This window comes from Colossoma macropomum, unplaced genomic scaffold (genome assembly GCF_904425465.1).
Source record: "Colossoma macropomum unplaced genomic scaffold, Colossoma_macropomum, whole genome shotgun sequence".
Classification (NCBI taxonomy): Eukaryota; Metazoa; Chordata; class Actinopteri; order Characiformes; family Serrasalmidae; genus Colossoma; species Colossoma macropomum.
In genome coordinates this window covers 5,657,405-5,681,905 of record NW_023494810.1, presented here as the reverse complement: position 1 = coordinate 5,681,905, position 24,501 = coordinate 5,657,405, and the positions used below count along the sequence as shown (strand labels likewise).

Sequence of the window (24,501 nt, the reverse complement as noted above, 5' to 3'; positions counted from 1 at the left end):
TGTTGTACATTGTGTGCAAATGCACAAAAATGTCTTGACTATTAGGGGATGCATGATGCCACTCTTTTCTTCTGATACAACTCACGTCTAAAACCAGTCTGACATTTTTGCTTCAAGGTTAACATCAACAGAGCATTTTCATTGTATACACTCTAAGACTCTAAACTGTCACTGGATTGATACCCCACAATTCACCTTTAACCCTTTAAATGGCCAGGTCCCACCAGCAGGCTCAAAGTTTTATTACACACTTCTATTACCTGAGAAAATCTCAGCCAGTTTGCATTGAGGTCCCTGTAGTTACTGAATAATAAGCCTTAGTATGTGATAAGCCTGGGATTTTAAGGGGTAAAACCACTTGGTTGAACCCCTTAAGTGACTCAGGTGGGGTTGTATCTGCAAGTTACTGGGGCTGCACTCTAAAGTCGCTGGTACCCTCAGCTGTTGTTCAAATCAATGGGGCTGTATTTCACTGTAAGTCACTGGGCTTATACCCTCAAATCAGATGGTACCCCTCAAGTCAGTCAGATTATACCCTTCAAGACACTGGGGAGGTACCCCTGAAATCACTGGAGTTACATTAATGTATGTTAAAGTTACTATTTCAGAGATGACTATACGTCCAAATTTTTGTATTTACCTGTCCATCCAACATGAAATCAAGGGTATTAATGGGGCGTTTGGAACCACCTCTACTCTTCTGTGAAGGCTTTACACCAGATGTTGGAAACATTGCTAAGAGGATTTAACTGCATTCAGCCTTGAGAATTTCTTAGGTCAGGTATGTGATGCTGGATCATAAACGCCACTTTGACTCATCCCAAAAGTATTGGATTTAGCATCATCTCTCCACTGCTCCACAGGCCATGGCTGGGGGATTTATACTGCTCTAGCATGACCTCTGTGCCTGCTTTATACCCCTCTAGCTCTACCTCAATGCCTGCTTGGCTCTTCACAGTGAGCTTAGACTCATATGGGACTGTTCCAGAGTATCCCACTGTATCGGCAATGCTTGTCTCTGGAGACTACACATGCAATTAAATGCCTTTATAAGCAGTGGGTGCACTGTAAAATAGCTGAATTCACTAATTAGAAGAGCTATCTGTAAACCTTTGGATATACAATAGCTGTGTCTCAATTCAGGGGCTGCATCCTTCAAAGGACGTGGTGTATGAAGGCGTGTCCATCGAAGGCTGCGTAGACCTGCAAAGGCTGAACTGAAATGAGACGGTCTGCTCTACGGCAGATTTTCTGTTTGCGTCACAGCAACACCGTTCCAGCCCTTACTGCTGCATCACGAAACGCCACTCTAGTCAAGTTCTTTTGAAGTTCTTTAAAGAAACTTTTACTTTTTTTCTCTTTATTTGTTAGAGCTGGAGATGTTTCACCACCGGCTACTGATTAGATTGTTTTTTTTAACATTTGTACTGTTCACCTCATTCACCTCAGTTTAAACCCAATACTTATATTTAAAAGTGTCTCCTCAGCCACCGTTCACTCCTCTGTTGATGCCGGCATGTTCTCGAATCCTCGCCGGCACGCAGTGAACCTAGGGATAGGCTAGCTGGTGAAGGATCCACCAGCTAGCCTATTTCTTCGCATATGAAGGAGCCTTCGAAATGGGACAGCCTAGTCGCGCTGCTGTGACGCAGTCTGCCTCCGAAGGACGCAGCCCCTGAATTGGGACACAGCTAATGTATGCTTGACCTCATGTCCTGACAAGATATTCAACCAAACATGTAAACAGCAATTCTCTCAAGTTATAGTCACACGTCTTCTTCACTCTGTCAGTCCTCTTCTTCTCCTACGTTAAGTCAACACTGCAGCTGACTTTAGCCCTGATACACACACAGCAGTCACACAGTCACACACACTACCTGTATTCATGTTAATATGACCTTTAGAAAGCTGCAGCAGTCTGCTGAACAATACAAATGACAGTTCTGTTGAGTTTCTGTGCTCACATCAAACCTTTAGGAAATATGGCAGAGAATAATATTGGATGCAGTATGTATTCATACAAATGTGTTGGCACTAACTTGGAAAGATAACTTCCAGCATGTTTGCTCAGTGTGTGTGTGAGGAGCTGTCAGTAAAGCAGGAGCAGTCACACACTGGCACACAGATGCAGTGTTCTGACAGCGTGCAGGAACATGCATGTTCATGCACACAATGATCGATCAAAGGGTTGCAGGTTTTTAAGATGATGACTTAATCTCTGCAGTGTACATGTTTGCTTTGCTCATTAATTTTTGCTTTCTACAGCCTGTAACAAGTTTAGGGACGCTTAACTTTTCTAGATGTTTTTATAAAATGTGCCTAGAAAGCAAGCCTGACTGACATACTGCTGATAACTAGCACGTTTTCTTGTGTATGGCATCGCCAGAACCTTAGACGCATGTGTCACTAGGCCACTCATTACATGCAGTGGTTGTTTAACTATTTAAGCATTAGAACATGAGAGGGAGTGCTTTATCGCGAAATAACATCACGGCTGTGATTTGGTCACCGTAGATCATCATATCCGAGATGTTATTACGTGATAACACACGACCTCGAGTGTTCTATTGCTTTTACACAATATTTAAATATATAAAGTAAGAAATTAATAAACTGGGCCGTGAACGTGGTGTTTAATATGTTTTAATGTTCGCAGTTCCGCCAAATTATAGTTCCTTAACGAGCAGCTTGTTGCTGCGTCAGAGTAACGAGCTCCGCCCACTCGCTGTACAGCCAGCAGTTCGTTCTCCAGCTACGTAGCTACACTTAATTCTGAAACTGTCAACATGATTGAAAAGCTGCTCAGTGGTGATGACAGTTTGGGAATTTTGTGTAGTCTTCAGAGTCTGACCAAATCGGCTGTCGGTCAAATGTGATCTTAAAAGTTTCCATTTTCTGTTTGTGCACAAAGTAAGAAGTAAAAACATTCAAATGGCTTGAGCGTCTCCTACAGCTGTCAAACTTGTTGCTTAGCAACGGCGTCTTAGCGGAGTGATACAGTGTTTGTAAAAAACTGTGATGTTATGGCGAAAACATATATCAACATGTATAAATAATAATAATACACACTGAACTGGTGAACACAAATCATGTAAGCATTACAAAAACCTACATTCAAAATAACCTTTAGCATGAGAATAGCATGTTACAACACAAAAAACGGTTTAATGAAGAGAACTAATGGAAAAATAACAAAATAAGAGGTGATAAACACAAAACAAAAGCACAACAGCATTCTGGGTAGTTTCACTTCCAGTGCTAGAACAATTATATTAAAGCTATTGAAAAATACATTAACGCTATATAAAATTAAAGCTGCACTATGTATGATTTTTTGGTTAAAACTGAAAGAAGTAGCATTACTGAGCATTTACCGAGTAAAATATGCTAAAAATGGGTGTGTGCTGCTGCGAGTCTGTAAGGTATGTTTTTTCCTTCTCCTGTAAAGTTACCATTTTGGAGATGCCAGGTTTTGCTCTGACAGCAGTGATATGCTACGAGACGACCCAGGCTGCGTTGTATTATGTGTATGTATCCCTATCTCGGTATGTAACATAATGGGACACTCCAGGCTGTTTAATGGCTGTATACAAACATATATACATGTATCTGTGTGTGTATATGTGTGTGTATATGTGTGTGTGTGTTAGTGCTGTAGGCTGTGTTTAATAGCTGGCCTGGCTGTATAGTGTGTGATGATGGATGGCACTGTGTGTCCATCATTAAGCAGCTCGCTGCCCAGGGCAGCCCACTAACACATACATACACATACACACACACACACACACACACCTACACGCACACACACACATATTTCAAGGGCGATTTCCCCACACATGCTGAGGGTTTTATGTGTGTGGACACAGAAGTGTGTGTATGAAGCTGTAGTAATACATTAGGCTTACTGCACTAAAACCTATGGAGCAGTCCAGCACCTTCACCTGCCCATATCATTACTGACCAGCAGGTCAGCTCATAGCCCACAGAATCCCCAGCTGCTCGTCCACTCTGTACATATGAAGCCTTGCAGACGAAAAGTGGTCATATAAGATCAGTTCCAGCCTTTATTAGCCTAATGAATATGATTATGGGCATTGGGGGAAGCATCCTTCCACAGAGACGCGCTGGACTTGCGATAATCACAGCGCCGGCTGTTTTCTTCCGATAAACTCAAGCACCTAGTCGATAAGATCCAGACGTTTCATCTGCAATCTTCCATCAGCTGTCTTCACACGCACATAATGGAATAAAAGAGAGGTTCTCTCAGAAACTGCTTCAGCAGGGGGCAGAGTTGCTTATAAAAGACAAAGGGAAAACAATCACATATGTATGTAATATATATGTAATTACTGCCACTTTACAGCGTTTATCACTGCCAGTTACAGGTCTTTCATTCCAACAAAAGCTGTTCCCAAAGAAGTCACTGACATTAGGTTCCTCTTCAAAGAGACACTATCATTCACACTAGCAACTACTCAAACACACCTTAGCTGCCCTGTGATTTCTATTCTATCATGAGCACTTAAATGGCTTAAGGAGACATTTCTGAGTGGATCAGTTATAACATTATCCACCTGCATAAGAAAAAAGTCAGAGGAAAATAGTGTGAAAAAACATGAGTTTCCAAAACTGGAGTTTAAAAAATGGAAAGATTAAAAGATTAAGAGAAACTGGGACCCTGATCAACTGTGCATGACCTGGCAGACTACCATCAGATAAACAGCACTTAAACCTTTCATCTTTGAGAGGAGAAAATCAAGCTGCTTCACATCTGAAAACATCCACAGGTGTTTCTGTCCATCCTTCCACTGTGAGAAGACAACTCAGCACTATGGGTCTGAAAGGAAGCTCTCAAGAAGACCTTCCTGAGAAAAGGACAGGTGCACTAGAACACTGAAACTGAGACTGTTTTATAGACTGATGAGTCTTAATTTGGAATTGGGATTACTTGGAAATTTCTTTGAAACACTTAAAGCAAGTCTCCTGAAGGGAATGGAAGTTGTAATAAAAGCAAACCAAATACTGAAATGTTTGATATTACATTTGGTTGTTGAGGATTTTGTGTAACTTCCAAATAAATTTAGGTTTTCTGCTTTTTTTCTGTGGCTAAAAAATAAGTGACTTGTGCTTAATGGGCATTTTGATTGGAAATGAAATAAATAAAAGGGTTGTTTCTGACTATATATATATCGCTGCTGTTGGAAGAAAACCTTGTATCTCCAAAATGGTGACTTTACAGTAGAAGGAAAAATCCTACTTTACTTTTAATGTAAGTCAATGGAACCAGACTTTTTTCAAAGTCATTTCGGGCCGTTTCTTTTGGTCCATTCTTCTTGAAATGTACACACAATGTAAAGGACAACAGGCATTTTCAAATGATGTCAAAAACTGAAAAACGGCAAAAATGGAGAGGTTTTCTTCCAACAGCAGCGATATGCAATGTTGTGTAAGTATGCTTCCGCAATATGGCCACCACTTCACATCAGTTTAGATAGTTTTATTTGTGTACTGTTTTGAATAGTTTGTGTGTGTTTTGACGTTTCTGTGCTGGTCTGCTTGGGTTGGCTGTTTGAGTGGTGCTGCTACAGTATCTCAGCTACGGAGACTACCAGGCTGTTGCCGGTGGGTAAAGGACTCTTTCTGGGCTATGAAGCTTCCCGGTCTGGCTGCTAAGGTACAGCACAGCTGCGAGGCTGCTTTGGCTGGTGGCTGGAGCTTCACTGCACCACAGCTACAAGGCTAGATAAAGATAAGTGACTCTGTCCCGTGGTCTGGGGAGATTTCGCCCTTGCCAGCTGAGGAACTGTGTGTGTATGTGTTAGGGGACAGTTGTTGCTTTGTTAATCATTGATTGTGAATTCTGCGATTATTGTAACACATTATTGGGTTTGACAAAGGCGCTATATAAATGAAACTTATTATATGTACGCTTTTGATGTGTATAAGCAAAGCTGCCCCCACAAAAAAGTAATTTTGTCTCTGGAACATGGTACATTGCCTGGGTCTAGAAAGAAAGAAAAGAGAGAGAGAGAAAAGGAAGGAAAAAAAGAAAATCTAACACAGTAAATGAGATTTGATGGTTTATGAAGGAGCAGAAATTTGATGGCAGGGAATATATGTGTCAGTCTAAATTTATATCAGAAAAACTGAAAAGAACGAGAGAGGGAAAGCAGACGTCTTGAGGGGATTTAGGAAAGTTTCCGACGTTTTTGACTGGTAATTCTGAAGCGAGAATTATGCAGACATGAAAAGATCTTTTCTCTTTTCTCTGTGTCTCCAAGCTCTCTCTGACACACACACACACAACACACACAGATCCCGACAGGCATCTGCCACGGGGAATAGAGATCGCTCTTAAACAAATGGGGGGGTTTGCAGGAGTGTTTGGAGCGGGTGGCTGCGGCCTTCTGTGTCGTAATAGGAAATTAATTGAGGACATCAATGTGGCATTAATCATTAAAGCACTGATGCTGAGATGGCACTTTGCTGAGCACGACTCACACACTCACAGTCACTCACATTAAAAGTTTGCCAGACGCTCCACAGAGACCAAGGCATGGGGGGGGGTGTATATGCGAGAAATTGAATGTGCATGAATAAGACAGAAAGACACTGGTGTGTCTCGTATCCACCTCTGATGTACTGATGGATGATTTTTGTTCATATAATCGGTTATAGTGCACACATTGTGCGTCTCAGTGTGTAGCCGTTTTCTCTTCTCTAGTCAGTGCAGTCACATGGATGTTGTGGCTTCAGTTACAAACTGACTTGTTTTTATCTAGAGATAAAAACGCAATTCTGGGCCAGGCTTCAAGTATGTCATCTGAACACGGGCAGTTATATTTTAGAAATCACAGTTATTGCCAGTGATGACGAAAGCATGGTGTAATTTTGAATTAAAGAGGAATGTCATCAATTTTTCAAAAATTTCTGCATACTTCAAAATATATAGGCAAAGTCATTCAGAGTGGTTTGATGTTGAATGTATCATTTTACAGAAACGTACCTCTAACACCTCTGAAAGGTCTCACACAGAAAGTTATTCTAGAATGGGTTAGAATACACTGCCTGATGACTGAGACACTGTTTTATAATAGTTTTGAGAAAAGTTTTTGGCCTAAAATGCATTTTTAAAAAAAAAGGTTTACCACTGTTTTACTATCAAAAACATTACATATAAAAACTCATAGATACGTGTAGGTTCACTGGTTGTTTTGGATAGTAAATAAAATGGCTTTATTTGTGCTGTAGACATCACAACTCCAGATTCTCATCAGTACCATGGTAAAGAAAGCCCAGTTAGGAGGCTTCACTACAATGCAACACATCACATCATAACAATGAATGAATGAATGAAGTTAATTGTGCAGAAATATAGAAAAATTGGTGGAATTTCCCTTTTAATAATTTCACAGTAGCACTTAATGGACCCTGCAGCAGTGGAAACGTGTTCTCTGGAGTAATGAATCACACTTTTTAGATAGACAAATCTGCCACCTGCCTAAATGAATAGTGCCAACTGTAAAGTTTGGTGGAGGTGGAATAATGGTCTGCAGCTGTTCTTCATGATTTGGGCTACAGCATGCAATGTTCTCAGCATTCTGGAGCATGGGTTCTTAATGTTGGGGCCATGACTACCTCAAGGGGCCTGACACCTTCCAGAACAAGAGAAAACAATTTTGAGGAGCAGCTGGCGAAACAGCCATGTCACTGGAATGAGAAAGAAGGTGAGAACACGTTCGGGATGAATCTGAACGCTGACTGCAAGCTTACTACCCAACATCAGTGTCCAGTAAGGGTGCCTAAAGACAGAGCAGCAGACACTTAGGCATGCAGGTCTTGTCCATCTAGCAAGCGTGGAGCAGGGGTGGAGATTGTACAATTCAAAATCCAGTGGGAAACGAAACATTTGGACCAGAAACATTAGAAAGAAATATGCACCGTGGTAATTCATAGCAAACAGTCAACATCAACGCTTAAATTCAATGACAATTACATTTTTCTGTAATTTTCATATGTTGTGAGTCGTACATGTGAGAGAGGACAGTAGCATTACATATCAGCTTGATTTAAGCCACAGGGAACAAAAGTAAACACTTCTTTGACAGCCTCCGTACTTAAGAAACTCCTTTTCCACAGAATATGACAGCATTTTCACTGACATGTCGATTTGCTGAGATAATATACCTGAGGTAATTTCTACAGCTGGTTTTGTGGAAGATAAAAGGCACCTGATTCTAAATGAAAGGCACCAGTCCGTAAAAATGACCGACATGGCACATTCAGACGGGACTAAAATCACAAGAGAAATGGCTGTAAAAATGACATTACCCCACCTCCCCATGTAAACGAATCCCATCCGAATAGGGCTTTAGACTAAACTTTAACCCCAGTGGTGTTCCGTCATTAAAATGCTATAGTCTGAGTCTGGCTTAATCTGGGCCTGGGCCACCAGCCCTTTGTGTGGAAAGTGTATGATGCAAATCAGGTGTCAAATGTCCACTATCTGTGCCAGTGAGCGTTAGATTTTATACACAGCGAGGAGATTAGAGTGCAAAGAGTGTTATTATGAAAGTGTGTTTATCTGATGTGGTGTGTATATGTGGGCAGTTTAGATTTCACAGTTCAGACAAATTGAACGAAAATCTGTTTAGGGGCGTCTGCATTCAGACACAATCTCTCTCTCTCTGTCTGTCTCTCTCTCTCTCTCTATTTCAGTCTCTATCTCTCTCTCTATCCCTTTCTTTTTCTCTCATGATGTATTACTGGTGTAAACAAATTAGCCTGTGGACTGCAGACAGTTACGAATGGAGACCCTCTTTCTCTCTCTCTCTCTCTCTCTCTCTCTCTCTCTCTCGCACAAACACAAACATAAAGATTTAGAGATTGATGTTTGTTTCTCTGTCTCTTCATTACTCTACCTGAAGATTAGTCCCTTATCAAGAGACAGATGTTGAAAGAATGTGTGTGTGTGTGTGTGTGTGTCTGTGTGTGTGTCTGTGTGTGTGTGTGTGTGTGTGTGTGTGTGTGTATGTGTGTGTCTGTGTGTGTATGTGTGTGTGTGCTGAATCTGAATTTGTGTCAGGTTTGAACTGCATTGGCCAGAAGTAGGACAATAAAGGTGATGATATTATCAGAAGTGGACAGCTTCAAAAGCTCTTTGATGTAGCCCCCAGAGGTTGAGGAGGGGCCGCTTGGGACCTCCAAAAAGAACACACACTCGACAAGTCACCGAGGTCAACCATCACTCACACAGCCCAACACTGTGTGGTTAGTTTTCATTGTAATCTCAGAAGTATTTATATCAATTTATATATGTTGATGTAAAGACTGCATGTGCACACACACACACACACACACACACACACACACACACACATATATCTCACTGCTGTCGGAAGAAAATCTTGTATCTCCAAAAATGGTAACTTTACAGGAGAAGGAAAAAACATACTTTACTTTTAATGTAAGAGAATGGAACCAGAATTTTCCCCTTTCACCGTGCTTATGCTTGGCTTATTTTATTTCAGAAGACGATTAAAGAGTTGGAGCTCAAGTTCACCTCCTTAAGCAGGAAACAAGCGAAGCGTCAACAGCATCAATTCATCCTCAGCGGAGAAACTCACCAGGTGAACCGCCCATTTTCCTCATGGTAGCAAAAAAAAAAAAAAACATAGCTCTCTCTGTTCAACCGATTTAACAGCTTCTGCAGGTAAAACAAGCGCAACATTCACCACGAGGCTGAAGTTGACTTGTTATTTGCCAGCTTCATATTGGAATTTGTCGTTCCACCTTAAATGGTGCAGCGGTCAGCTGTCGTAACATAACTGCTGTGCCATTTAAGGAGGACCGGAGAAGTCATATAAGAAGCTGGCGAAGAAAAGTTAACTTCAGCTTCGTACACTCACCGTCATTTTGCTGTCTTTCTGTAAGCTTTGTTCAGTCCGGTCTCTGTTTTGATTTCTGTTGTCATCTAAATTCAATCAAACTAGTGGTTGTTTTTAGTTGACTGACATAGTTTTATTTTAACCCTCTGTGCCCAACGTTCCCAAAAATCAACACATTTTTTTTTTTAGTACTTTTAAAATGTTTTCTTATGTAGCTGCACTACTCTTTGTGTGTACAGTATGCCTGTCAGGATTATCTGTGTACCATGGATTTTGTATTTTAGTTGGAAGGGTAAAAACAGCAAACATGCGGTCATTAAAAGGCTACAGTACGGTTACCATTGTTCGGTGTTTTGGCTTTAAATTAGCCAAAGAATGCAGACTGACTTGTTTAGGACTTGAAGATTAGGCAGGACTCGACTTAAGACTCGTGTTCACTGACTCGGGAATTAAGACTCGATTATCTTGACTCGGGACCTGGGTGTGAAGACTTGAGACTTACTTGTTAATTGCAACTTGTCCCCCCCCATACAAGTGTACATGAATTATGAGTGAGAAATAATTCATACAAAATTGTTATGCTTTTTGTCGCTGACTAAAACTGACATCTTAGGGTAATCCATAAACAGGAGAGCAAGTTGTGTCCATCTCACCATGAAATGTCCCCTAACTGACCTTCAGTGCAAGCTCCAGTGAATGGATGAGTAAAATTCTCCATCAGAGATCAGAGAGGACCACCACTGAGAACACGAAGGGCTAGGACTGTGTGTGTGTTTACCACTTATCCTGTCCTGCACTGTCTGACCAAATCTCTTCAGACTCTCTTACTCCAACACACACACACACACACACACACACACACACAGTGACACAAAGTGACCCATATGGGAATCTCATATCTCATCAACCTTCAGAACATACAGGAAAAAGGTAACACTATTTGAAGGTTAGCTACACAGGGACTTGATAACACATGCATAAGCACTGAATAACACATTCATAAAGCAATGTGTGAGTATTCATGAACAGCTTATGCCAGTAGTCACACAATGACTTAGGAAATAAATAACACTGTATTGACATAAGGGCCTTAAACCAAAGTGACAGACATCCGTTTCATTAATAACCCTGTTATGAAGCATCACTTCCCAGTAATGAAGTTTCTAAGGCAGAGAGTTAGTTAAGAGCACCATTTATCAGCGATATGGGAGATTCTAACATCCTTGAACTGACATTTCTGAAGCATATTTTCCCTTTTGTATGAACAAAATTCAGTAGAAATAACCTTTAAATGCTTTTAAATGTACTTCTCATCAAAAAGTAAATACCCTGAGTCAGTACAGTAACATGCAAAAGTTAACACACCCTCCATGGGGAACAAACTTCAATATGGAATTTTTCTGTAAATTTTAGTGTACAATTGAACATATTGAAAAAAAAAAGAATAAAATTATAAAATGTGCCATAACTTTTACACAGGCCACATTTTGTTTTATTCTTTCTAAATGTTCTGCAAATAAACTGTGATCAAAATAAATTGTGCAGAAGTGTGTTCTCTGTAGAGAACGTGTTTCACACGTAGAGAATTTTCACTTATTTACAAAATCAACAACACATCATTTTTGTGTTCTTTACATAAAAATTTTGATAATAATCTGAGTTAGCTAAGTGCCACACAGCTCTACTTAATAAAATCACCAATCTTCTAGTGTGAGCAGTCACACAGCTCTCCTCAACAGGAACTGTGCTTTTGTCTGGGAATTTATACAGAACTCACATGGCGTTCTCGGCCTCTGCCTTATAACGTCCATTACTCTGGAATGACGCTTCATAACAGGAGTATAGGTGGAGCAAATGTACGTCACATTACTTTAAAGGCCCTTTAAAGTCAATACAAATAATTTACTTCATAAAACACCTTGTGTTGTCTCATGATTACGGCTCATAAGCTGTTCAGGAATACTTAAAAATTGCTTTACACATGTTACTTAATGCTTATGTTATGAAGTCCCTATGAAGGTAGACTTCAAATGATGTACTACTGAAAAATGAGATGGAAGACAGAGAGTAAGAGAAAGAGCGAGAGAGACAAACAAAAAGAGGGAGACAAAGAGTATGAGAGAGAATAGAGAGAGTTACAGACAGACAAAAAGAGAAAGTGAGAAAAACAGAAAGAGAGTGAGTGAGTGAGAGCAACAAAGAAAAGAGAGCGTGAAGGAGAAAGAAATAAGGGAAGAAAGAAAGACAAAAAAGAGACAGAGAGTGAGAAAAACAGAAAGAGTGAGTGAGACAGAGCAAGAAAGAAAAGAGAGAGTGAAGGAGAAAGAAATAAGGGAAGAAAGAAAGACAGAAAAGAGACAGACAGTGAGAAAAACAAAGAGAGTGAGTGAGACAGAGCGAGACAGAAAAGAGAGGGTGAGGAAGAGACTAAGATAGAAAGAGAGAGAGAAAAAAAGTAAGATAAGCAAACAGAGACAGTGAGAAAGAGGTGAGGGAGAAAGAAAGAGAGAGAGAGAGGGATGAGGTAGAGAAGAGCAGTGTGTTGTGGTGTGTGGACACAGGGGGAAAGGCTGGAAAACAAAGCGCTTACTGGTCTAAAAGAGAAGCCGGGGTGCGTGACAGCCTTTTAATTGCTTCATTACCGTAATTAATTTGCTCTCTTTTCAATTAGCGCTGGGGCCATTGTGATGTTTTTCTGCTATTTTTCTCCTCCTCCCCTTCCCCCTTTTTCTGTTTCTCTCTCTTTCCTTTTCTCTCACTGTTCTCTCTCTCTATGTCTCTCTTTCCCTATCTTTGTCTCACTGTTTCTGTCTTTCTCTCTCTTTCTTTTACTCTATCTGCCTCTCTTCCGCTTCTTTTCTATCATTCTTGGTTGCTTTATTTCTCTTTCTTCCTCCTTGTTTATTTAGTTTTTTCTTTTTTGTTTGTTTGTGCTTTTTCCTTCCTTCTTTTTCTTTTTGCTTGTCTTTTTATTCTTTATTTTATACTCTCTGCTCTCCTTTTTCTCTCCTTCAGTCCTCTCTCTCTCCTGTCTCTCTTTCCCTTTCTTTCTCACTGTTCTCATCTCTCTCTCTTACTCCATCTCTGTCTCTCTTGTTCTTTGTTGCTTTATTTCTCTTTCTTCCTCCTTGTTTATTTTGTCTTTTTTCTTTTTTGTTTATGTGCTCTTTTTCTTTCTTTCTTTCTTTTTCTTTCTTTCTTTCTTTCTTTGTCTTTTTTATTCTTTATTTCATACTCTCTCCTTTATTCCCTTAGCCAGACACAGTTAAAGCACACATTGAAAACAGCTGCATGTCTGTTACATACTCAGAGTAAAGTTTATTATGTTTGGGGTCCCATAACTGTTTTTTATTAAAATTACAAACTGAATATTTGTCCATTTTAATAGAAAGGTAATATAATAAAAATGAATAAATTCATTTTTGACCAGGTTCCACAGGCATGACCATTACCAACGGCACAACCTAACACATCTTGTTAAATAATCTTCAAAGTATTTCAGGAAGATTAATATTTGATATACAAGCATCCTGCACATCTCTGCTAAACATATAAACTCTGTTTTCAGCTCCAACCGTTTATGAACAATTCAGCTGAGAGTGTTGTGAATCCAAATAGGTGGGGCTAATCTAACAGACTGGTGGTTGTAGTAGTCGACAAAATGTCTGGTATCAGTCAATGCAAAACCAAACAAACTCAGTACAATTCTGTACTTTGCACTGTAAACATATAAACATATATGCAGTAAAATACAGTCATATGCAAACATTTAAACACAATCATGTTTTATTGAATTTATAGATGAAAATAAGTCAACACATCCTCTACAGGGAACTTAAATATGGCACAATTTCTATTTATTTCTGTTTATAAGTTTAACATATTGGAAAAATAAGACAATATAATTTGTGCTATCATTTTGCAGAGACCATGTTTATGTTTGATTTTTTTATTTAACAATATATTAAATTCAGCTAATAAACAGTAACTGTGCATTAAAATGTGCAGAAGTTTGTTGACTTACTTTCATGTAGAAAATCAACAAAACATGTCCACCAGGGGTGCTCAAACTTTTGCGCACAAATGTAAACATGATTAGAGGAAAGAGGCTGTATCGAAAGTGGTAAATGTATTTATTTGTTTATTCACCAAGTAGAATAGCAAATATTAGCATGATAAAAATGCAGTATAGTTTATTTATGTGACATCTAGAACATATTTTTGTTGAATCTGTGCACAAAAAATGACTGCCGAATTCATGTGGGAGGAAATGGATTCTAATTGAAAAGCATAATGAAAACAGATACTTTTATGGTATAAAAACGGATGAATCTTGAGAAATATCTGTGTTTGCTGTTACCATTTGCAGACGATGTTGCTATGGGAACACGAGAAGATGACTAAAAGTGCTTGAACCTGTTTAACGGGGACGTGCACAGACATTTTGGGGGCAGGAGCTCAAGGGGGAAAAGGGAAAGATGAGCATGAACTAAACTTAATGTATTAAGTATGTTCATAATTTACAATGTAATCAAGTCTCATCAAGAGAGACAGTGTTTCAAATAAAACACAGTAATTAGTATCACTCTATTTAAGAGCTCCACAGTGTCTGTGTTTACATGCGAAGATTCTTGCCAATCTGATTAAATACGTTCTGATTACAGATGAAGACTGAAGTGTTTATATTCTCACTCTACTCAACAATCTAATGGAAATCTCAGTTTACATGCTCACTACAAGTAATCCGATCCAAAATTACATACATGCGTAGAGAACCACTTATTGTACACGTTACCATGACAGTGAGCATCACATGAGGTCCAGTCAGAGTGAGATGAGCAGCAGTGAGCAGCGCTTGTGTTTTTAATTACTTTAAAATGATGTCAGACTCAGGAAAACGTCCTTCACATGTCCTTATTAAAGAAGGCCGAGAGGAAGACGTCGTGTTCTGAGACACATAAGCTGGACGTCCGTCCCACCGCCGTCTTTTAAAGATCAGAGCATAAACTTCGTCTCCTCTGCAGACCAGTTTCTGCTCCGCCATGTTGAACGGTATAAACTTTCACTATGACGCGACGAACATGATCAGAACGGACTTAAACTTTCTGATTGGGAATGTAGTCAAGATTTCTTAACTTGCGATAAGATGCTGTAAGATACGATAAGATTCCTAAATCAAGATCAGATTTGCTTCTGTGATATTAATTTGTGATGAATCTTATTTTGACCTGTCAGATCTTAAGTTAAGATAAAAAGATAGAAAGTTTCTGTAATACAGCCCTCTGAGGGCTGTGCCCTCCTTTCTCCAACATCGTAACATCAGACTTGTGGACCTCTGCTCTAAAGTGTTAAGGGGAGGAGCAGTGAGAGAGCAGAGCGCTAATGACTGATCTGGGCAGCTCTGAATCAGAGGCCGAGGAGAAAGTCTGTGCTTATGACACAAACACACACACACACACACACACACACTGGCACCAACACTGACCACACCCGTCTGCAGGCCATTCTCAGGAGGACCTGCATGACCAACTATGTGTATGTGTGAGTGTTTCCACCTCCACAGTGGTTGAAGGCACTGTAAGACTTGTCCTTGAGAAAGAATGCTACAGAGGCTACAGAGGGCACACACACACACACACACACACACACTCAGGGCTCAGCACTGGAACGGTTCGTTCCTACACACTACTAGTCACTTTGAAAAGAAAGTTTTTGAAAATAACTCTGGCAATCCCAGGGTGTTTGGAAGGATTTGTGCAAATGCAACTTTTCCTACTCAGAAACCCACCAACCTTTCAGAAATTGCCTCTGAGTTCTGCATTTCGGAAAGTGTTTTTATTATTATTTACACAAACGCAAGTGTATTTCTGCAGTTAAGCTTCCTGGAACGCTGAGGATTTAAAACACAATCTCACAGCAGATGTTATCAAATAAACCTTTACAAAGCCAGAATCTTGGTAAAGAACTCTAAATCTAACTAAACCATCTAACACCAACTTATATATGTACAAGGTTTTGCTGTAGATGTGAAGGTAAAGGTGAGGGTTTGCTGTAGATGTAAAAATGAAAGGTTCGTTATAGATATAAAGGTCAAGGGATACTGGAGATGTGAAGGTGAAGGTTCTGCTGTAGATGTAAAGATAAATGGTTCTGCCGTAGATGTAAAGATGAAAGGCTCTGCCGTAGATGTAAAGATGAAAGGCTCTGCCGTAGATGTAAAGATGAACGGCTCTGCCGTAGATGTAAAGATAAAAGGCTCTGCCGTAGATGTAAAGATAAAAGGTTCTGCCGTAGATGTAAAGATAAAAGGTTCTGCTGTCGATGTAAAGATAAAAGGCTCTGCCGTAGATGTAAAGATAAAAGGTTCTGCCGTAGATGTAAAGATGAAAGGCTCTGCCGTAGATGTAAAGATGAAAGGCTCTGCCGTAGATGTAAAGATAAACGGCTCTGCCGTAGATGTAAAGATGAACGGCTCTGCCGTAGATGTAAAGATAAAAGGCTCTGCCGTAGATGTAAAGATAAAAGGTTCTGCCGTAGATGTAAAGATAAAGGTTCTGCTGTCGATGTAAAGATAAAAGGCTCTGCCGTAGATGTAAAGATAAAAGGTTCTGCCGTAGATGTAAAGATAAAAGGTTCTACCGTCGATGTAAAGATAAAAGGTTCTGCCGTAGATGTAAAGATAAAAGGTTCTGCCATAGATCTAAAGATAAAAGGTTCTGCTGTCGATGTAAAATAAAAGGTTCTGCCGTAGATGTAAAGATAAAAGGTTCTGCTGTCGATGTAAAATAAAAGGTTCTGCTGTAGATGTAAAGATAAAGCTTTGTTGAATGCACAGATGGACATTTACTGTAAGCATTACTAGGCAGAGCTGACCCAGGTTGTAGCAGTAAAGGTCACTTGACCTTGACACTGTCCAACTGTCCAAGGCCCATGATCCATGTGGACTGACCCCCTCAGGCACGCTGTAGTGACCAGGAAACGGGAGAGAAGGTCGGGGTCATAGTTCAGGGGCCTGCATTGTGCCCTTCAATGATTTGGAAAAGAAGAAAAAAGGGAAGACACACAGAAGAAAGACGGGAAGGACACAGAGTGGGAAATAATAGAGTGTCCTTCCTCGTCTTTCTTTATACAGTATATGATTTGCATACTTCACTGCCTCAGTGGCTTCATGCTGTTGTTGAAGGTGGTAAATAAATTGGCTCATAAAAGATGCAGTGACACACCCTGACAAAGTAAACACACGCACACACACACACACACACACACACACACACACACACACACACTGCTTCAACTGAAACATCTCAATGAATAAATAAGACTCCCCTTTAAACACATTGGCCCATTGAAGGATACAGCTCCATGTTTGGGGGTGGGGGGTGGTGGTGGGCGTGGGGAGTGGTGGTGGTGGTTGGGGGGGGTGTAAGTAAATATACATGCAGTGTAACCACTGGCTTTACCAGCTGAACTATTTCAAACTGTACACTTTCTATACGCCTCCTTCTGCCTACCTTATAATAATAAACCATTTTTCCATATGAATACATGCTGTTTTCTCCATCCCTCTCTTTTCTCTGCTCACAGCTCTACACATTCTACAGTATTCTATAACACATTCTGACCTTTTTAAAGACATTTCTATCACAAATATGCCAGGTATGAGCAGAGATTGAACTTGGTGTGGTGTGTGACTGACAAGCATGTGCTTGTTTGTGTATTTACATATAAAAGAGAAAAAGAACAAATCTGAATGTAAAATAGTTTTTTTGCATATATTTGCACTTTAAATGATAGTTCTGTTTTCAGGTTAGCAGTGGGCAATATGACAAAGATATAATATCCCAATACTTCAAGACATTTTCTTCAAGACATGCAATATGGATAACAATATTTAGTTTATCTGAGCTTTGATCATTTGGAACAGACAAAGGCAGCAGTCAGCAGTGCCACCTTTACAAATACTGTCCAAAACTACAAACACAATGAGTTTCACATACTGCACTGCACTGAATTATGTTCACGTTATGCTCAGAAAAGCATTTTGTGATGTAATATGATATAGTTGATCACAATAATGATAAATATTGCCATTTTGCCCACCTCTATTTCAGATTTTACCTTCAACCACAGCTGCAGTGATGCTTCTGACCATGTATTTCTATCTGTAGATGAGTAGAGTAGTTAAGTGAATTGCTTCATTAAAAATAGCTCATTTTAAGGATTAGATGTGTTTACAGGAAAAAAAAAGCATTGAATTGTTATCAGTTGACACTCCTACTCAGTGTTTCAGCACTGATTTCTGTATCCAAAAGAAAAATATGGTATTGTGCTCCTCTTCCACTGACAGGCCCTGAAGAGTTCAGCACCATGGATAGCGCTCTGTGAGCTTCACCAATGTATCTACTTAAAGCTTCATCGGAGCACATCAGAACAGTTAGCTCAAAAGACCCAGAGGGTGTTAAAGTAGTCTAAACCCACACTAAAGTAAAAGTAGCATTGCTTTTGTGAAATAAAGGTTTAAGTAACAGTAAAGGCACTAAGCACATCTGTAACTGGCTAAGATCATAATTAGCAGATTTAGCTCCAAACTTGAAATTGGTCAATTTATTATTTTGACTTTGACTGATTTGTGCTGCATATTTATGACACGCTGTCAGGAACGCGAGGCAGGTAAGTGTACTAGCGCTGTGTTTGAATGCCGCTGCTACACCTGCAGCAAAAAAATAGGCATGTTATATGCATATATATGACTCATCATACTCAATAACCAATCGCTTCTTACTTTCAATGTTGCCCTTCACTTGATTTGTATTATAAGCAACTGATTTTTCATTGAAGAATTTAGAATGCCAGTTTGGCCCAATGGAGAGCAAGTAATGTTAAGCATATATATATATATAATATATATATATATATAATTATACAAATATAGGAGGAAGCAAACCTTGTATCTCTAAAATGTTAACTTTACAGGAGAAGGAAAAAACATACTCTACTTTTAATGTAATCAGAATTTTTTCAAGTAATTTTGGGTCATTTATTTTGGTCCCTTCATCATGAAATTTACTCACAATGTAAAGCGAAACAGGCATTTTCAAAATATGTCAAAAACCGAAAAACGACAAAAATCGAGATACAAGGTTTTGTTCCGACAGCATTGATAAACTGGTAATGTGCTAGTGTTTCATATGCTCATTTAGCTCACACAGTGTGAGCTCGGGGTCAAAAACAAAGGCTGATACAAATCAGCCAAAAAATTGGTCATCCACCAGTTTTGGAATTAGCCATAAAAGTTAATGATTAAAAATGGCGTAAAATAAAAAAAAACTTTAAAAGTCAGAAGTGTAACCCTTTGTCAAAGCATACAGATACTATCATCTACGTAAAATAATGATATTAAAGTAGAAAAAAGAAATCAGTGTAGCACATAACTGAGTAAATGTAAACCCACATATAAAAACCACACATATGTTTGGTTCTCTGCAGTGTCTTCCAGCACAACACCAGCACAGCGTTCTCTTTCACTTCCCCATATTAAAAGTAATGCACTGTTAGTATACTTCGGTTGTTCTACACATAGTTAGAGTATTATTGACAGCTATTCATTTGTGAAATCCAAGCCCAAGTGATTGCTCTGGTAAGATGGGAACGTATTGATTGAGCGGAGCGGCTGGAGCAGCAGCAATCATGTCTAAAAGCCATGTGTCAATCAATATGCCTCTCTTAGCTTCCTTTAATTTGACTGTAGTTCCAGTAAACATACATACAGATTCTATACATACACTACACAGTCTGCGGACTTATCCTATGTCACGCAAACCTACATGAAATTGAGAACAGCTGTGGTCAAGAGGCTTCCTTTTTTTATTGCAGTGGTCTGCAGGTATGTGTACATGGGCATTTTGGTCATTCCTGTTGGTTCTGCTCAAAAAATACAGACATTGCATTTTTTGTGAAAATTAACAGATATTTACATTACTGGTCAAAAATGTTTAATCTTTTTTTCATATTAATATTTTTTGTTATTTTATATACAGTAATAACATCTACAATGCAGATCTAAATCTCTAAATCAGACAAGAAATAGTGCTTGTAGAAGTTGTTAGATTTAGTTTTTGTCATCTATTTCAGTTCAATATTTTGGTATCAACAAAACATATTTCAATGATAAATAATATACTGCAATTATCTATAAAGAGTTTTTTGTCATTTGTTATCTGGCTTAATATAATACAAAGCATTATGGATACTTATTTTATTATAATCATCTACAGTTCATTATTTTTTACATTTTCTCTGTTTTTATTTATGCATTCATTACTTTTCACAGCGTCTGACTAATTATTTGTAATTGTATGAACTACACGGTTGATTTGCATTGTTTCATTCAAAGTAATTGTTGTGAATGTGTTGAAAAAAACATACATTTTACAGTTTAAATATAAACAAGCTGCAACATGCAATTTGATTGGCTGCTGTGAGGAGGTTGTAAAGGTAGATTTTTCTTGGTATCAGGTAAAATTAATTTATGATGAAGATTTTGACAATGTAAACTTGCTATGTTCAATAATTACCTTTGAAAGTACCCAGCAAATACATATGGCATTGTAAACGCTACATATGTGATAGATGAACAAACTAACAGATTACAGACTATTAAAGACAATATCAATTTGTGATCAAAAATGTCCTTTATCCACCAGATGAGGTTAAAATTGTGCCCACTGTAAAAATATTGTACGTAGTTCAGGTATCCTGCTCTGCTGAGTGGGGTGTGTGAGGATTCTCACTGCAATCAATCACACACTCCAGACGGTGGAGTGGAGCGAGCAGAGAGAAAAACTGTAAACGTATGATCAGTCCCTCAGTAGAGCATCAGCCTCTCACAACAGCACCAAAGAAAAGAATTGCGCTCTGTTTTTTCTCCTCTGCCCACTCGCACTGTCTTCAGGAACACGTTGTCATATTGTTCATTCACGGTATACAGCACACACTCACACACACTCACACTCACACACACTCACACCACACACACACACACACACAGTAAATTCTGCCTCCGGCATTTAGAAGTAAATGGATGTTGGAATGCTGAGTTAGAGAAAGAGAGAGAGAGTAGGAGAGACAGAGCGAGATACTGGGAGAGAGAGAGAGAGAGAGAGAGAGAGAGAGAGAGAGAGAGTTCTGGAAGTAGTATATTATTGGGTCTAGGGCTGGTTTAAGTGCAGTGTTGGGTGTCGTGTAGAGTTTGGTGTAGTGTAATGCTGAGTGTAGTGTAGTTCTGAGCGTAGTGCAATGCAGAGTGTAGTGTGGTCCTGGGTGTAGTGTAGTGCTGGGTATTGTGGTGTGGTGTCCTTAAAGCACAGATGGACTCTTACCTGGAGCAGCCAGTAACACCTGCGGTGGAAGGTGGGGATGATGGAGGAGTGGACATAGCACCCGTAGAGACACTGTGGACAAAACACACACACTGTTATTACGCTGTCCCTGAGCATTAATAACCGAAGTGTAGGTATGTATAGGCCTGCTGTCCTGGAGCTGGGTCTGTTCTACTGGAGATAAAATCTAGCCCACGTTGAAGATTTATTTCTGAGATCTGGATCTGACTTTACCGACACAACAAACTTACATTTTTATTGTCAAAACACTGCAGCACATACATATTGTCACTGCCGTAACCCGGCTCAGTTTCAGTTTTTTCTAAGATCTTTAAAGTTTTTTTACACCACTCGACAATGTGAACATTTCATGATGAACGGACCAAAGGAAATGGTTTGGAATTACTACATTAAATGTAGTTACATGTTAGGTTAATTAATTGCTTGAATTTGTTGATCAAAATTTATGTAACACTGTAAAGCAGTCATTAAACATTAAAATAGGACAGAAATAAAACTCTTACAGCCCTAAATTTCCACTGTGGTCCGCGTTACATAAAACAAGAAAAATGGACATACATAAGAACAAGACAAAAAAACAGCACACAATAGGTTTTCAGATTGTAACCTGCAAACATATTGCTAAATAACCATTTTTATAAAAACATTTTTTAACCAATTCTTTCTTGATGGACTTCGCTATAGGTCTGTGTCCCACAGTACAGCAGCAGAATATAAAAATAATCTTACCCAACTTGGTTTTAACTAGACACAATAACATTTGTTATTGTTTGATCTGCCTCTTGTATAATGAGTGTGATTGTCTCTAACCCTGGGGTGCTCAAGCTTTTTGTATTGGGGGCCAGAATACTTAGCTTGTGGTGGGCTGAAGGCCAAAAAGCCAAAAAAATATACAAATAAATACAGGCAGGTTTAAAATAGTTTTAAAACATATTTTATATTTTTATGCTACATTTGATTACTAAAATATTTAAAAATAATATTTTTAAAGAAAAATAAGAATGTATTAAGTCATAAAAGGTAAACAAAGTGTCAACTGAAAAACTGTCTCTCTCACTGGCTTAAAGAGGCTCGGTTTTTAAACGTGTCCTGTAAAACCTGTCTGTAACTGTGAGAGAAGCTTTAAACATATGGCTTGGGGTTCTAGCGGCAACTCTTTATACGAGTGAATGAAGGATTTGTTACAGCAACAATGATATTCATAATTAAGAAATAACTATCAAATAACATCAGTGTGTGTGTGTGTGTGTGTGTGTGTGTGTGTGTGTGTGTGTGTGTGTGTTTGACAGGAGAAGGTAAAACGTTCTTTAGTGCAGAAAAACAAAATAATATAAAAAGAGATGAAGAAAGAAAAATGGAACTAATGAAAATAAAGAGAAAAAAACGAAAGAAGTAAAGAAAGAAAGAAAGAAAGGAAAGAAAGAAAGAAAGAAAACCTGAAGAAGTCAAAAGGAAAGCAGTTTAGAGCGAGAGAGTGAGTTGGTGCGTAGTGTCTCAGACAGACTGCTACAGAAATACGTAACGCAGTAAACACAACATTCACTCTTTCATCCCGATCACAGCTCATACAGAACCGGCACAAAGACACACAAACGCTCAACAGGTCTCTGACAGAGTAACACAAAGTGTGTCCCAAACCCTCTCTCAGCTGTGTGTGGTGTGTTTGGTAACAGTGTGATTAAGAAATGACAGCGTCTGAGGCCATTATTTGCCGTCTGCGCTCCAGACAGATGCCAGAGTCTCACACGCTGGGCAATTAAAGCCTAATTACATTCACACGATTAGATCAGCCTCAGCGTGGTGTCTGAGAGCAGCTCCTACGCTCAGTAACATGCTCACACACACACTCGCACACACACTCGCACACACACACACACACACACACACACACACACGCACACACACATATATACGCACAACAGCCAAGGTGCCTTTCAGCAGGGCATCCTTCATGTGTTCGAGCCAATGGCTAAAATCTGTGGTTTCTAATGTTGATTGGTTCTAGTTTGACTTCAGTGATGAAGAGCTTCTGGTAGGCTAACAGTGTTGCTTTCCTCACCCAAACCAGAACCTCTGGCCTCAGAAAACTGGAACTGTGCTGTTTCCTGTCCAGTACAGAAGACCTCAGTTCTATGGTTTTTGGTATGGGTTAAAATTGGTACCAGCAGGACCTCATGGTACTATGGTGCTCTGTCTTTGTTAACGTTTGTAAAGCCAATGACAATTTAGCAAATTCTTTATTCTTCCAGGTGAGGACAAATCCACCATGCACTCTAATCACCATTATGAAGGTTCCACCTCTTGAGTCGATGGAAAATGAACAAGAAATAGAAACCAATTTCCTACGGTTCCCATTTGGTTCAGTTCCTGTTTTTTAAATGTGCAGTGAAACACGGTCTTTGGGGCCAGACATAAGTATGAGATAAAAAGTGCCTTGATGTTGCCACAATATGCGCCCACAATGTGGCTGAATTTACTGGTCAATTTACTAAGACTGCAGCTTATTTCACCAACTGCACGCAGACCTGCCCACTAACTGCTCACTTGTGAGGCACAGGGTTTAAAAGGCGCAGTAAAATAGTGGAGCTAAGACAAACAAACAAAACAGAAAATGAACGATTAGTGCCAAAGAGAGAATACCAAAACATTCTGCAGGGGTGTAAACCTGCTCCAGCTGGGAAAGTATGTGAATATGCGAACATACTGAGGCCGCATCACGGCATATTCTCTTCTCATATACATCCAAATGGTCCCTGAGAGTTTAAAACAGTGTTATTCTGATGGTAAATTTTTGTTTTAGTAGATGTTGGAGGCTCTAGCCTCTGTCTAACTCAGGGGTCGGCATGTGACTCTGGAGCCGCATGCAGCTCTTTTACTGCTCTGTTGCGGCTCCAGAGCAGAATTACATTTTTAGGTAAAAATAAAATAATCATCCTTTACAGTAAAATAAAGCTCTGCTGATTGTTCAACACAGTTTAACAATAATGATCTTAAACCCTGGAGTTAATGTATATCTACTAATGCACGCTTTAACCCTGAAGGATGGCGCGCAGACTGCTGGCCATAGCAACGCAGACAACAGTCTTGCGTAGCTAGTAGCTAACGAAAAGGCAAAGACAGATTTAAGACAAACATCGATAATTTAGAGATGACTGGACTTTGCATTTATAATGACTCCTGCTGGTTTCCCGATACGTTTAATCTGCAACGAGAAA

The 24,501-nt window shown here is 39.3% G+C and overlaps 1 protein-coding gene across 1 annotated transcript in view; it reads right to left on the bottom strand.

The window, feature by feature from the left end:
• camta1b (calmodulin binding transcription activator 1b) overlaps positions 1–24,501 on the bottom strand; it is a 433,402-nt gene that overhangs the window by 56,983 nt on the left and 351,918 nt on the right. The window contains 1 exon segment of the mRNA XM_036559246.1: positions 21,266–21,337. Within this exon segment, the coding sequence (XP_036415139.1) occupies positions 21,266–21,337 (72 nt within the window).